The sequence below is a fragment of the Cynoglossus semilaevis genome, unplaced genomic scaffold (assembly GCF_000523025.1).
Source record: "Cynoglossus semilaevis isolate Cse_v1.0 unplaced genomic scaffold, Cse_v1.0 scaffold992, whole genome shotgun sequence".
NCBI lineage: Eukaryota > Metazoa > Chordata > Actinopteri > Pleuronectiformes > Cynoglossidae > Cynoglossus > Cynoglossus semilaevis.
In genome coordinates this window covers 167,939-180,546 of record NW_007585124.1, presented here as the reverse complement: position 1 = coordinate 180,546, position 12,608 = coordinate 167,939, and the positions used below count along the sequence as shown (strand labels likewise).

General features: G+C 46.0%; 3 protein-coding genes across 6 annotated transcripts in view; 1 reads left to right on the top strand and 2 right to left on the bottom strand.

The window, feature by feature from the left end:
* Positions 1-172: 172 nt before the first annotated feature.
* Positions 173-3,355, bottom strand: cdyl (chromodomain protein, Y-like). Its single transcript, XM_025053785.1, has 7 exons — positions 3,132-3,355; positions 1,727-2,456; positions 1,463-1,656; positions 1,179-1,351; positions 891-1,101; positions 671-814; positions 173-591 (listed from the first exon to the last, which is right to left on the bottom strand). The coding sequence occupies exons 1-7, from the start codon at positions 3,153-3,155 to the stop codon at positions 433-435; spliced, it is 1,635 nt and encodes a 544-aa protein (XP_024909553.1). The 5' UTR covers positions 3,156-3,355; the 3' UTR covers positions 173-432.
* A 138-nt stretch (positions 3,356-3,493) lies between these two features.
* Positions 3,494-11,987, bottom strand: LOC103398758 (uncharacterized). 4 transcript variants are annotated; one of them, XM_025053781.1, is made up of 21 exons: positions 10,914-11,987; positions 10,722-10,807; positions 9,018-10,171; positions 8,812-8,945; positions 8,410-8,533; positions 8,290-8,336; positions 6,907-6,952; positions 6,159-6,201; positions 5,955-6,078; positions 5,790-5,835; positions 5,618-5,698; positions 5,434-5,533; positions 5,248-5,325; positions 5,064-5,130; positions 4,726-4,827; positions 4,595-4,655; positions 4,468-4,521; positions 4,288-4,344; positions 4,073-4,202; positions 3,899-3,967; positions 3,494-3,825 (listed from the first exon to the last, which is right to left on the bottom strand). In XM_025053781.1, the coding sequence occupies exons 3-21, from the start codon at positions 10,145-10,147 to the stop codon at positions 3,661-3,663; spliced, it is 2,658 nt and encodes an 885-aa protein (XP_024909549.1). In that variant the 5' UTR covers positions 10,148-10,171; positions 10,722-10,807; positions 10,914-11,987; the 3' UTR covers positions 3,494-3,660. The 4 variants fall into 4 exon arrangements, with proteins under 4 accessions (XP_024909549.1, XP_024909551.1, XP_024909550.1 ...); XM_025053783.1 differs by having other exon boundaries at positions 4,726-4,824; XM_025053782.1 differs by having other exon boundaries at positions 9,018-10,168.
* Positions 11,988-12,079: 92 nt separating this feature from the next.
* The window catches only part of LOC103398737 (C-C chemokine receptor type 9-like), a 1,827-nt gene continuing 1,298 nt past the window's right edge, over positions 12,080-12,608 (top strand). Inside the window, 2 exon segments of the mRNA XM_008337457.3 lie at positions 12,080-12,245; positions 12,438-12,606. Of these exon segments, the coding sequence (XP_008335679.1) occupies positions 12,198-12,245; positions 12,438-12,606 (217 nt within the window). The 5' untranslated portion in view covers positions 12,080-12,197.

Genomic DNA, 12,608 nt, shown 5'->3' with positions numbered 1-12,608 from the left:
GTGTTGCAGAAACCAGAAAAGGTCAAAGGTCAGTACTCGGTTTACACATCAATGATTTCTAATTCCAAGCTGCTTAGTTTAGCTTAGCATAACGACTGAACACAAAAAAGAAAAGTATGAGCTAACACGAAATGAGGATAAGGAACCTGCCGTCAGGTCAGCTGACAGGATGTAATGGCATTAAACTGCCCTCAGGTCAGCTGAGGACAGTAAGGTTTATAAATATCAAGTGTACAAAAATAGACAGCTTTTTATCAGAATGAATGTGCAGTGACAACTAGTGGTAACAATGGAAATTACAATGCTAACAGATATTGTAGCTCATGATGCTAGCAGTTCCAGTTGTGTTAAGCCAAGTAACCTTAGAAATATTACAAATAAAATGCTTTTGAGTCCCACAGATGAAGCAGGACCTTGATCAGAACTCAGGTTCTAGCAAAGCTCCGTTCCTCTCTGAAGGTGCCTCAAGATGGCGTCGGTTCCCTGCATCGACCCCCAAACTCTCTTCAGTGCCTCACACTCCCGCTCGTTGGCTTGTTCTAGGGCACCTCGACTGGTGTTTCTCATCAGAGCTTTGGATTCGCACAGAACCTGCAGCGGACAGTGCAACCATTTGACCACAACGACCCAAGTCAGCAATGTGTGTGCGTGTAGGTATGTGTGGACATACCAGTGAGTCCACAGTCACCAGCTCCTTGACACGCAGCATCACTTCCTGTGTGAAGGTTCCCGGCCACAGGACCTGAGAGACCAGACCTTTAGAACAGGCCTCCTGAGCCGTCAACTTCCTGCCGCTGAGGAGAAGCTCGTTGGCCTGAGGAGAAGAGACTCGGACAATGAGAAAAACAGAAGTTCAGTAAAACTCAGACAAAGATCAGGGACGGATGTACCGAGGCCATGCCCATGATCTTGGGGAAGGTAAAAGAGGAGCATCCATCAGGTGTTTGGCCAAATGACATGTATGGAGTCTGAAACCATGCCTTCTCATTGGCCCACACAACATCACACAGAGGCAAAAGGGCGGCCCCGAGGCCGAGGGCGGGGCCATTGACCGCCGCTACAATGGGTTTCCTGAACTGGATGAATGTGTTGACGAAGGTTCTGAAAAAGAACATGTGGATCTGAGCACTTCCTGTCACTGAGGTATTCACAGAGATTGTGAGTTGAGTGGGCATCACCTGATGCTTTCAGCCATCTTCATACTTTCCTTCTTCCTGTCCTCTGTTAGTCGTCTGATAAAAGACAAGAAGTCCAGCCCACAGCAGAAAATACCGCCCACAGCAGCCAGCAGCACCAATTTACTGTCATCTGATGCTGCTGTTGCCATAGCGCTCTGGATCTCCTTCATGACCTGAGGACAGAGCACGGAGCACATGGGTTGGGGGAGGAGCCAGGATGGCCTTACCAGAGGGTGCGGTCAGTGTTTGATCGTGTGAATGGTATGTTGAGGGTGTGGCCTCACCTCTGGGTTGAGCGTGTTGTTCTCAGAACTTTTGGTGGACAACAGGATGTGGGTAAATCCGTCCTGTTTCTTCACCACAATGTCACGATATCGGTACGCACTCTCAGTTTGTCTGACACTAAATCGCAGACGTTTGTCAAAAGCAGACCTCTCCTCTAGGCGTCTCTTCCCCGTCACACTTGACATGGAGTTCCCTGTAAGATTGCAATAAGGATCAGGTTCATGATTAGGACCAGGCTGAGGATCGGTACCTTTGGATCTCACCTGTACCAGCCAGGGCCTGCAGGGCAGCTGCTGTTGCAGGAAGGCGTGGCAGAGACGGGACGTTGTGACTCCGTGGTCGGGTTCCCATACGTGCCCGCTCTTCTCCAGGACCTAGTTGGACTCCTGCAGATTTCTCCAGCAGCGCCACCTCTGGTGGAACCTGATGAGCTTCATGAGCACCCGCTTCACTTGGGGACTCCTCCTCTGAGTGCAGACTGCTTTTGAAGGGACTTTTGGGAACCAGAATCTTGATGCCAGTTTTAGATAAGTCCAGGCTGCTGCGTGCTGATGTAGCCGGTGCTGCCATCATTGGGCCGGCGCAGAACCTGCGTTGGGACTGTGGAACACCAATGGCAGGTAGATAAGATGGTACCACCAGGGGCAGGTGAGTCGGACCAACCACAGGGTTTTGATGCTCAGAGTCTTCTGATCCTGGTCCGGGTCCAGTCACGCTGACCTGTGTGTGGGCTGTAAGGGGGGCTGGTGGCCTGAAGAGGGTGCTGTGGTTGGCTCTGCAGTGGAGTCCTGGTGGTCCACGGGTGGATCGTAGTAAAGCACGGTCTTTCTGATTCTTGGCCTGCTGACGGTTAAACTCATGCACATATACCATGCACATAGACAAGTGACTCTCAGGTTCCCAAGTGTCCTCCTCAGAACCATAACCCCGCCAACGGACGAGGTACTCCAGGTTACCTTTTTTATTCCTGCGCTTATCCATAATCCGCTCGACCTACAGAAAGCAGCACACAGCTGGTAATCAGCATTAAAACACACAACACAGCTAATGATAATGAGCACACTGTTAACACTGGTTATTTATTATCTATTATTCAGAGAGTTTCACAAGACTAAAATATACAGCTGACATAAACCACAGGTGGTTTTATTTAACATCTCAAAATATCGTCCAACTGCAGGGACCAGGACTAGAACCAGGACCAGGACCAGGACCACGAGATGTCCAACAAATAAAACATACTGATATAAAACCTGCTTCACCTGCACGGAGCTACACGATGCTTCAGTTGACATTCTGCTAAAGTACAGCTAAGAACGATAGCATGGCTAACACACAACACACCACTAACTAATCAAGCTGGTATAAAACTCAAATTATCACAAGTTATTGACGGTAGCAGCAGAACTATGACCAAAGCTTTACCAACGTAGCCAACTCCCGAAACAGAGCGTTTAAGCGTCGTTAAAACTTTTAACACTTGGCTGAAAAAGTAAACTAGTGTCAAATTATCAGTTAACTTACATTTTGACATTTGGCTAAAACGACTCTAGTTGACAATTAAAATGAACTCTTATCTGGTCTGATTCTATACCACTTGCAATACTGAAATTGAAGAAAACTTAAGTATAGCATAACTACTATAGTGTTAGCTTTAGCCTGCCTTACCTCGTACAAGTCCTCAGTCGCCATGGAGACGGTGTGCTCCTACAAGCAGGGAAGATGTGCAGGTGGAGGTGAGCAGCATGAGAAAAAAATGCGCTGGTCCGTATGTTCGATAACGTCTGTTACCGTTGAGTTTTAAACGACACTTAACTCAAACCGTTAGCCTTTAGCACAACAGCGGCTGACTGGAACTTCCTGACTCTGTCACTTTCAGAATAAAAGCTGGTCCGCTATAGTAGGTGGAGACAGTCAGCTCCATTATAGGGTTTTAAACATTAAAGAATGCAACTGCGTGTGCTCGGTTTGTATCACTGACCACTGAAAAATACATTTGAAACGTGAAATTAGAAAATCAACACTCAGACCATCAACACAAAAATGCAGATTTATTTATGTTACTTTACTGTGAGAGTGATGTGATAGACTGGAGTTAATGTGGATTAGAGGCATACTCGAGAGTCTGAATAAGAGTGTTATTCAGAGAAGAAGAAGAAGGAGCACAGGCTGTCTAAGGTCACGTGACCTATTCTCTTCAGTCTGACTTCTTGTTCATCAGTTTCTTTCGCTCTGTGACATCGTCGCCCTCATAAGGGAGAGAGCGGCGGGCCTTACAGCACAGGAAGTAGAGAACGGCCATAATGATAGACAGGATGGAGACAAGGAAGCAACCAAGCAACGGACCATGAGGGAACAACAGCTGAAGAGGAAGAGGTCAAGGGTCAAACATCTTACAACAGAGTCGTGTGTGGAAATACAAGGAAAAAACTTACCGTTAATGTAACGTTAACTTCATAAACGAGGCGTCTGATTCGCTGGAAAACGCTGTTTCCTCCCTGAGACTGAAATAAACAATAAACAGAAAACAATCAACAGACAAACAATGAACAAAAATAACAACCAATCAACAGACAAACCAACAGACGATCAGTGTCTGATGAACTCACTTGGACACTTCCATTGATAATGCCCTCCAAAAAGCCAACCAACTGAAGCTCCGCCTCCACAGGCGTATCAGGGAGGAAGTAGCCATCATTGGTCAGATTGACCACCACAAAGGATGGAATAATGACATCACTGGTGACATCACAACAAAAGGGTCTGGGATTAAGCCTCCATGTCATGTCATACAAGGAGTTGTTGTGATGACATCATTGCTTACCTCATCATTAACCCTTTGATATAATCCATTTGATTCATGTAACCAAAGTAGAAGATTCTAGAACAGATTCAAAAATAGTCCATGTATTGTCTGTACTCCATTACTGTGTGTATTTGTAGAGTAAGTCTTGTTTTACATTATGAATAATTAGTTAAATCAAAATAGATAAATGTTAAAAACCTCTTGTAAAGGTGTCGTCGCTCCGTAGCCACTCTCTCCAGCAGACATTTAAACCTGCACAGAAAATCAAGGGTCACATGATGAGGCTGATGATGTCACATGCCAGTTTGTCAATGTGTTTTCGTACCGTTCACTCTCTCTCTGATTCCTGCCTCTCTCAGCCACCAGTGCTAACACCACCAGCTTACCTGAGAGAAATAAGGTGGAGTTAGTGCAGCTTTCGGTACATGTTTGATGACATCACTGTGATGTCATTACCTGAGTCCCCCATGGCATAGAGTGTGAAGCTGTCAATGTGAGCAAACAAGGGGAATCGCTCCTTGTTAACCCACCTCCTCAGGTCTCCGCCCACTTCCTCTGCTGACAGGAAATGCATCATAAAAATATTTTTTACAGTATTGTCAGTTATTATTTTGTTTTTTTCCAGTAAAGGCTTTCCTCTTCTTGTTTTTTAACACAGACAACACTGTGACCACTGTTCTTTTTGAAGTTCTACCTGACATTATACATTTAATTTTCTCTTTTAAATTTTTGCAGTGAAAGACATTTCATAGCAGTGTTTTGACACAACAGTGTTTGAAAAGGTGCTCTCTCACCTGAATAGGCCTCGTATGTCCCGTCTTTAAACAGCACCACTGTTGGTAAAGACGATAGAGACACGTCCTGTAGAAGGATAGAGACGTGAGGACAGAGTGTATGAGAGTGGTCTCATAGTGAAAAACATTGATTTAACTTGAGTCTGTGATAAAGATATGAACAGACTGATGTTTGACCTCTGACCTTAGGAAGAACATCTTTGATAGCAGAGAAGAAGTGTGTGTGGACAATCATCTCCTCGGCAACAGATGTGAAGTTTCCCTGGGAACAGGTCAAAAGTCACAGTGTTTAAGTGTGTGTTGCTGAGGGTCTTTGTGTATGTAAGTGTGTGTATGTGTGTGGGGGGGGTGAGAGATAAAGGGGTGTTACCCTTAGCTCTGATGTGGTTCCAACATAAACAAACATGACCTGGTGTCGTTCTCTGCTGAGTTGAAATATCTGTGGAGTAAGGAGAGAACGCACAGTCGGTCTGACACACACACACACAAACACAAAGTGTTATAGACACAGACATTGTACAAAGCATTACAAACACACTGATGCACACACTCACCCTGACACTCTCAGGGTCCAGGTCATGATTCCATCTCGGGTTTTTGCTCCAGAATAATTATATTTCATGTTTTTTTTCCACCTGAAAAAAACCCAGACTTTTACTGATTCCTCTACCGTAGGCTGTGAGGGTCAGAGGTCAACACCTGATCCTAACCATACTGAGAACTTACATTATGATGGCTGGATAACCTCTAACCCGGAACTCTCTGGACAATGCTGGAATAAAAAACACTGACCTTTAAACTCTCTGTGAACCTGTCACTAACCAAACAACCAACCATAACTGGGTCAGAGATCCTGTATATGTTGTCAAGGTAACATGAGGCGGGACTAACCTGTGTTGACGGTGGCATCTGATTGGCCAACATTAACAGGGGAACCCAGGCTCTTGAGTTCTGATGCCACCTGACGCCAAATTGGGTCCAGCTGTTTACAAAGTGAACACCAGGGGGCGTAGAACTGCAAACAGAAAAGAGATGATGAGTCATGTCAGCCTTCAAGGGCCGGTCACGTGACCTTCTGATGAGCGACAAACATACCTGGATGATCCAGACGTCATCACTTCTCCTCGTCAGTAGGAAACTGAAAATAAAAAAAGTCAAACTCAGAAACAAACAGCTAAAAAGAACCGATAAGGGGTGGGGCAATGCTGAGGGAACGGCGGTGGGTGGTGGTGGTGGGGGGGTGTTCACAAGTCACAGAGACAACAAGTTTACTTACGAGTCATTAAGTTCGTCCACAACAGCAGAACAGCCGAACAGCAGAGCTGGGAAACAAACAGCACAGACATGTCATCAATGCTATGAGTCCGCCCGCTACGACACTGTGGCACCGCCCCATCAGAGGGCGCTAACAGCAAAACAACTTCATAACCTGCAGCTAACACAGCTGGCTTCAAAGTGGATAAGATGGGGGGCATTTTTTTCTCCAGGTTTCTACAGTTTCCTGGTACAGTACATCAAGCAGTGGTGGCTTAGTGGTTAAAGAAGTAGACTTGGGTCTGGAAGGCTTCAAGTTTGAGTGCCAAGTTACCACTGAGGTGCTCTGAGCATGGCACGGTCCCCACACACTGCTCCAATTAAAGCTGCCCCCTGCTGGCTGTGGTGATGGGTTAAAGTGTGTGCAGTGGTGCTGTATCACAATGACAAGAAGTTGAAAAAAAAAGAGTACAGTACAGTCAAACAGCTAAAAAGAGCGGATAAGGGGTAGGGCAAGGCTGAGGGAGCGGCGGTGGGTGGTGGTGGTGGGGGGGTGTTCACAAGTCACAGAGACAACAAGTTTACTTACGAGTCATTAAGTTCGTCCACAACAGCAGAACAGCCGAACAGCAGAGCTGGGAAACAAACAGCACAGACATGTCATCAATGCTATGAGTCCGCCCGCTACGACACTGTGGCACCGCCCCATCAGAGGGCGCTAACAGCAAAACAACTTCATAACCTGCAGCTAACACAGCTGGCTTCAAAGTGGATAAGATGGGGGGCATTTTTTTCTCCAGGTTTCTACAGTTTCCTGGTACAGTACATCAAGCAGTGGTGGCTTAGTGGTTAAAGAAGTAGACTTGGGTCTGGAAGGCTTCAAGTTTGAGTGCCAAGTTACCACTGAGGTGCTCTGAGCATGGCACGGTCCCCACACACTGCTCCAATTAAAGCTGCCCCCTGCTGGCTGTGGTGATGGGTTAAAGTGTGTGCAGTGGTGCTGTATCACAATGACAAGAAGTTGAAAAAAAAGAGTACAGTACAGTACAGCAAAGTACAGTACAGCAAAGTACAGTACAGTACTGTACAGCAAAGTACAGTACAGTACAGCAAAGTACAGTACAGTAAAGTACAGCAAAGTACAGTACAGCAAAGTACAGTACAGCAAAGTACAGTACAGTACTGTACAGCAAAGTACAGTACAGTACAGCAAAGTACAGTACAGTACCGTACAGCCAAGTATAGTACAGTACAGCAAAGTATAGTACAGTACAGCAAAGTACAGTACAGTAAAGTACAGCAAAGTACAGTACAGCAAAGTACAGTACAGTAAAGTACAGCAAAGTACAGTACAGCAAAGTACAGTACAGTACAACATGCATCTTTGGGTTTATGTTCATTCACACTTAATGTTGTTGGATTTTCTATGCTACCTGTCCAGGTGTAACGAGGTGAACGTTTGATCCTGTCGTATGATCATGTGGGTAAAAATGAAAGCATGGACGTACCTGAAAAGAGAAGCAGAAACCTGTTGTTCAGCATCATGTCCAACACTGACCAGATTAACAGCAGGGCTAATCTGACAGTGCTAATCTGAGATTAACAGGAGGAGAGAGGGAGAGAAAGAGGAAAGGAATAGGGGGATGCGAGGGGAGGATCTTGAAAAATGGAAGGGAGGAAGTAGCAACAAAAATTTCTTATCTGAGTTTGCCTAACATGCGCTATGCTAACACATATCGTAGAAAAACTAACCTTTCTGTCAGAAACGAGAGAGGCAACAGTTTTGAATAAATAGTTTATTTTTTTAAACTATAGAAAACATTGGTTGTTACTGCTGATGTCACTGAGCTGTGCAGTTATCAGAGCTGTGATGATGTCACTGAGCCGTCATGATGATGTCGTTGACGGTGTCTGATGAGCAGCTGAGGGTCAGGACTGCAATACCCACATTGACCACAGGGGAAACGCTCACCTGAGTGATGGCGACGGACATGAAGTTCAAGACTCTTCTTCTGGATGCTGTTAATTAAAAACAATTACTTTAGAGTGAAGTGTGTGTGAGTGTGTGAGTGTGTGAGCGTGTGTGTGTTACCTGCTGTATTGGCATTGTTCACATCTGTGTGGTTTTTCTTGATTGTGCATCCTCTGGTGTCTGATTAGAGAACTGCGGTCGATTGAGGCGTAGGAGCAGAGAGTGCACGTGTGTGGTTTCTCACCTGCATACATGACATGAACGCGCACACACACACACACACACACACACACACACACACACACACACACACACTTACTTGTTCTGTTCCCTGACCTGTATCTTAGAACAGTTTGTCTTTAGTAGAACCCTGAGCAGAACCTGCTTCTATTGTGTCTTTTTCAGCTTCTTGTTCACTAAAGTCAGCAGGTGTAGTTTACAGCGCCCCTTACTGGCACGGTTCCAGGCTGAGCTGTGATCTGACCCCTGTGTGATGTTTGTGTGTGTCACAGTGAGCGTTACCTGTGTGTGTCCTCAGGTGCTGCTGCAGCGACCCCTTCAGTCTGCTACTGTAACTACAGTGTGAACAAGAAAACACTTTCTCTCCACCGTGGACGCCCATGTGACGCCGCAGGGTCAGCGGACTGGAGAAGCCCCTGTAAAGGACACGGAGAGGGGTCAGCTGACCTGTGCCAGGCTGCAGACATAAAAGGATTGTGGGTAATCACCTGTGACACAGTGAGCAGCACAGAGAAGTTTGCTGCGCCCCCACATCCTCCACCAGCTTTTGTTTCTTCTCCCTGCTCCTCTGAGTTTGGCTGACTCTCATGCTGGGGTGTGATTGGCCAACAACTCTGAGGCTGCTCTCTGGTTGGTCAGCAGCTGTTGGTTGTTGGTTACTGAGTGAAAAGACATCCTGACCTTCAGTGATTTGCACCTCTGAACTCTTGAAGCCTGGCTCCTTCCTCCTCTTTTGCCTTCTCCTCCTGCAGTGACTCCTCCAGTGAGGTAGTAGCTCCGCCCAGCTGTGAGTAGTCCAGCTGCACTGGACGCAGCAGAAGCCGCCATCAGCTGCGTGTGACCTAACATGAACGTCCAGCAGACGGCGTGACGTCAGGGTTGTGGGACATAGAAAACACGGCAACCTAAGTCTCCCTGAGGGCGGGGCTTCTGTTTCTCCATCACCAGAGTGGCACCTTTGCTGTGACAAGAGCCCAGACTGTGGAGGTTGGAAGGGTGTGGTTCTGATGGAGGTGGATGACCGGACCGGGGGAGCAGGCCTGGTCGTGGTAATGCGACACAGTCCCAGAGTCATGAGGTGGGCGGACTGAGCCCTCTGCTCCTGCTCTGAAGGAGAGTGTGCAGAGAAATCCACTGATGGTTCTTTCATGCGGAATATGGACTCGTCCTCCTCAAACAGCGTTCCGACCACACAGTTGTCCCCCGTCTCCACACTGATGTCACAGGGGGGAGGGCTCATGTTGTCAAGCATGTTGTACAAAAGAAAGTCCTCATCCTCATCGCACACTTTTGCCTCTGCAGTCAGACCCAGCCGATAAGGTGACGACCCCTCGTCCGCACACTCCGCCCTGCCATCCTCCTCAGCTACACCCACAAAGGCCAGAGTGGAGGCTCGGTGTCTGAGCAGCAGGTGACTTCTGATGACACTCCTGACTCCACAGGTAAACTGACAGAGTTTACAGCGGAACAGTTCCACCAAAAAACATTCCACCAGTGGCCCCGCCCCTTCCATGAGGCCATCTGCCTCCTCACAGAACAGACTGGAACTCACAGTCCCGCCCTCCAGCTGCAGGGTAACTGGGTTGATGTCACGGTAACGCTCCTTCACAGATGACATCAGTCTTCTGATTGGACACTGCTACTGGTAATAAAAGAAAAAGACAAAACACCCACATTTTTCAACAACAGTTTTTTGTACTTCACACATATTTTAACAGACATTTTTACAAGGGTAGTTTTAATGCACAGCGTATTAAAACTGACTTTAGGAATGATCTAATTTGAGATTATCACATTAAAAACTACACTGACCTTTTATATTCACTTTAGTTACCTTTAAAATCTAAAAGCTGTCAAGTTACCACTGAGGTGCAGGTTGGCACCGTCCCAACACCACTGCTACCTTGCCGCTTGCTTATTTTGGTGATGGGTAAAATGCAGAGGTCACATTTTGTTGTGTGTGCACATGTCACAATAACAAGTACAAAAGTGTAATTCAGTTTCACGCTAACCCCAGGGTCACCTCCTGGTGGCGGTTGGTACCTTCCAGTGGACTCACCACCTGCAGGAAGGTTCAGGGGTGGTTGGTACGGTGCAGTGTGATCTGTGTGGCGGTCGTGGAGACTGCTACCCCCGCGACCCGGTAACGGATATGCGAATGAAAATAAATAAATGGATGGATGGATAGTTACCTTTGGTAAAAGCGTCACTGGAACGGTTTCCTAGAGACGTTTGCTGGAGGTGGAACTTTACAAAAAACTCCACACGAAGACTTTATCTGCAATAAGAGGAACATTCAAAACAGAAATCCATTTTTTTTTATTCACACCGTCTTTGTTCTGTCACTTCTGTTACTCATATTTTTTGTATATACAAATACTTACCTGTTTTTACATTTGCTCTTACAAATGCAGCGTGTCTTCTTGAATAAGAACTGTATTTAAAACAGATAACAGAGCTAATGGCTAACGATGAGAACAGCGAGCGTCCACCAGCAGAACAAACACCGAACCTGCTCACAAGTCCGAATGTTGTCGTAGTCTGACCTTTTCTGTAGGTTTACCATGATGGTAAAATAAAATTAATATAAAAACAAAGTTAAATACTCATTTAAAATTCCGACGGATAACGCTGCTGTCCATTTCCGCTACTTGTGCCGTCACTTCCGGGGCTAATGTAAACGTATGAGGGAAGACAAAAGACACAGGGATATAACAATGGTCAATATTAAGAAAATGCGCAGGGAGGCGCACAATGTCTGTTTACCTTGAATCACAGCGAGTTTCTTTTATAAAGAGTTTATAGTTTATCGTCTTTAAGACTTTTCAAACGTTTTAAATCTTTTTAAATCCTTTATACCGGAGGTCAAATGGGGGAGTGAGGGGTTGAATTCTGTTTTTGTATATAAAGTAAACATAAAATAACACTGACACAGAGTTAGTCTTTGATGTGTCATAAAATGATGTCCCGACGAAGAACTGACGTTGCCTCCTCAGTCGTCTGTGCATCGTCGTCACTGAATGTGATATTGTTCTAAAATAAAAATGTTATTTTTCTAATCTCTTGAAGGGAATTGAGATTATTATTTTATGATGTTCTCAAACTAATAAAATGTGTTGACTCATACATGGGTTTCATTGTTATCGTGAGGTAGATTCCCACCTCTAGTCCCTGTTACTGATGTAGACTAGTAACCATGTCGGTAACCATGGTAACGAAGCACCTGATGAGGAAACTGATCACGTGACCAGGATGTTTTTCTTTTGCGTTTCTGACACAACAGGAAATATAACGTCAGTTAACCAGGAAACGTAGTTAACTCTAACAGTGGTTTTGGTGTCGTACAAACACAGCCGTATATCCCATAATACTAACCTCTGTCTCTCCAGTCCTGACTGATAATCTAACCCTAACCCAGAGTCTAATCCCAGACCAAATAACAAGACAATAACCCTCACCTCTGTAAAAATGGAACATTTTCTTCTTCCCCAGAAAACATGTGCTTAGACGCCCCACCCCAACCCTCCCCCACACCCTCACCCCAACTTCTGCTATCACTTGTCACTGAACATGGTCTGTGGTTTAACAGACTGACATCCAGCCGATTAGTTCGACTTGTAACTCGGTGAGAAACAGACTCTCTGAAGGTCAGTGGTCGACTCCAACACATGAAATCCATGGGTGACATCATCAACACGACATCATTCACCACCACGGTAATCAACCATTTAATTTGAGTTGTGATTCAAACATGTGACTGTGGAGACGTTGTGAACATGTTCAGATGTTGGTGAAGAGAGTCCAGGCACAGAGGTTCTGATAAGTGACGAGATGAGACGAGGACAGATGTCCTGGACGTCTTTAGGGTGAAAGGATCTTTGTAGTGAAACCTGTTGCTCTTCCCTCAGGACCCGTCCTTCACCACGGAGGACGACTATGGAGACCTGGAGGACCTGCTGTGCGACCGCAGCTCGGTCCGAGAATTCAGGGCTCGTTATGAGCCGCCGCTATTCTGGATCATCACGCTGTTGGGTGGAGTGGGAAACCTGACTGTGGTGTGGATCTACCTGAACTTTCGT

Excerpts from the sequence above, each read along its gene's own strand:
- cdyl (XM_025053785.1), bottom strand. The coding sequence starts at position 3,155 with ATGGCGACTGAGGACTTGTACGAG. Across the intron at positions 2,457-3,131 it reads CGACTGAGGACTTGTACGAG|GTCGAGCGGATTATGGATAA; the intron begins GTAAGGCAGGCT and ends TGCTTTCTGTAG. Across the intron at positions 592-670 it reads TGGTGACTGTGGACTCACTG|GTTCTGTGCGAATCCAAAGC; the intron begins GTATGTCCACAC and ends TGTCCGCTGCAG.
- LOC103398758 (XM_025053781.1), bottom strand. The coding sequence starts at position 10,147 with ATGTCATCTGTGAAGGAGCGTTACCGTGACATCAACCCAGTTACCCTG. Across the intron at positions 6,202-6,906 it reads GTGGACGAACTTAATGACTC|TTTCCTACTGACGAGGAGAA; the intron begins GTAAGTAAACTT and ends TTTTATTTTCAG. Across the intron at positions 5,131-5,247 it reads TCAAAGATGTTCTTCCTAAG|GACGTGTCTCTATCGTCTTT; the intron begins GTCAGAGGTCAA and ends ATCCTTCTACAG.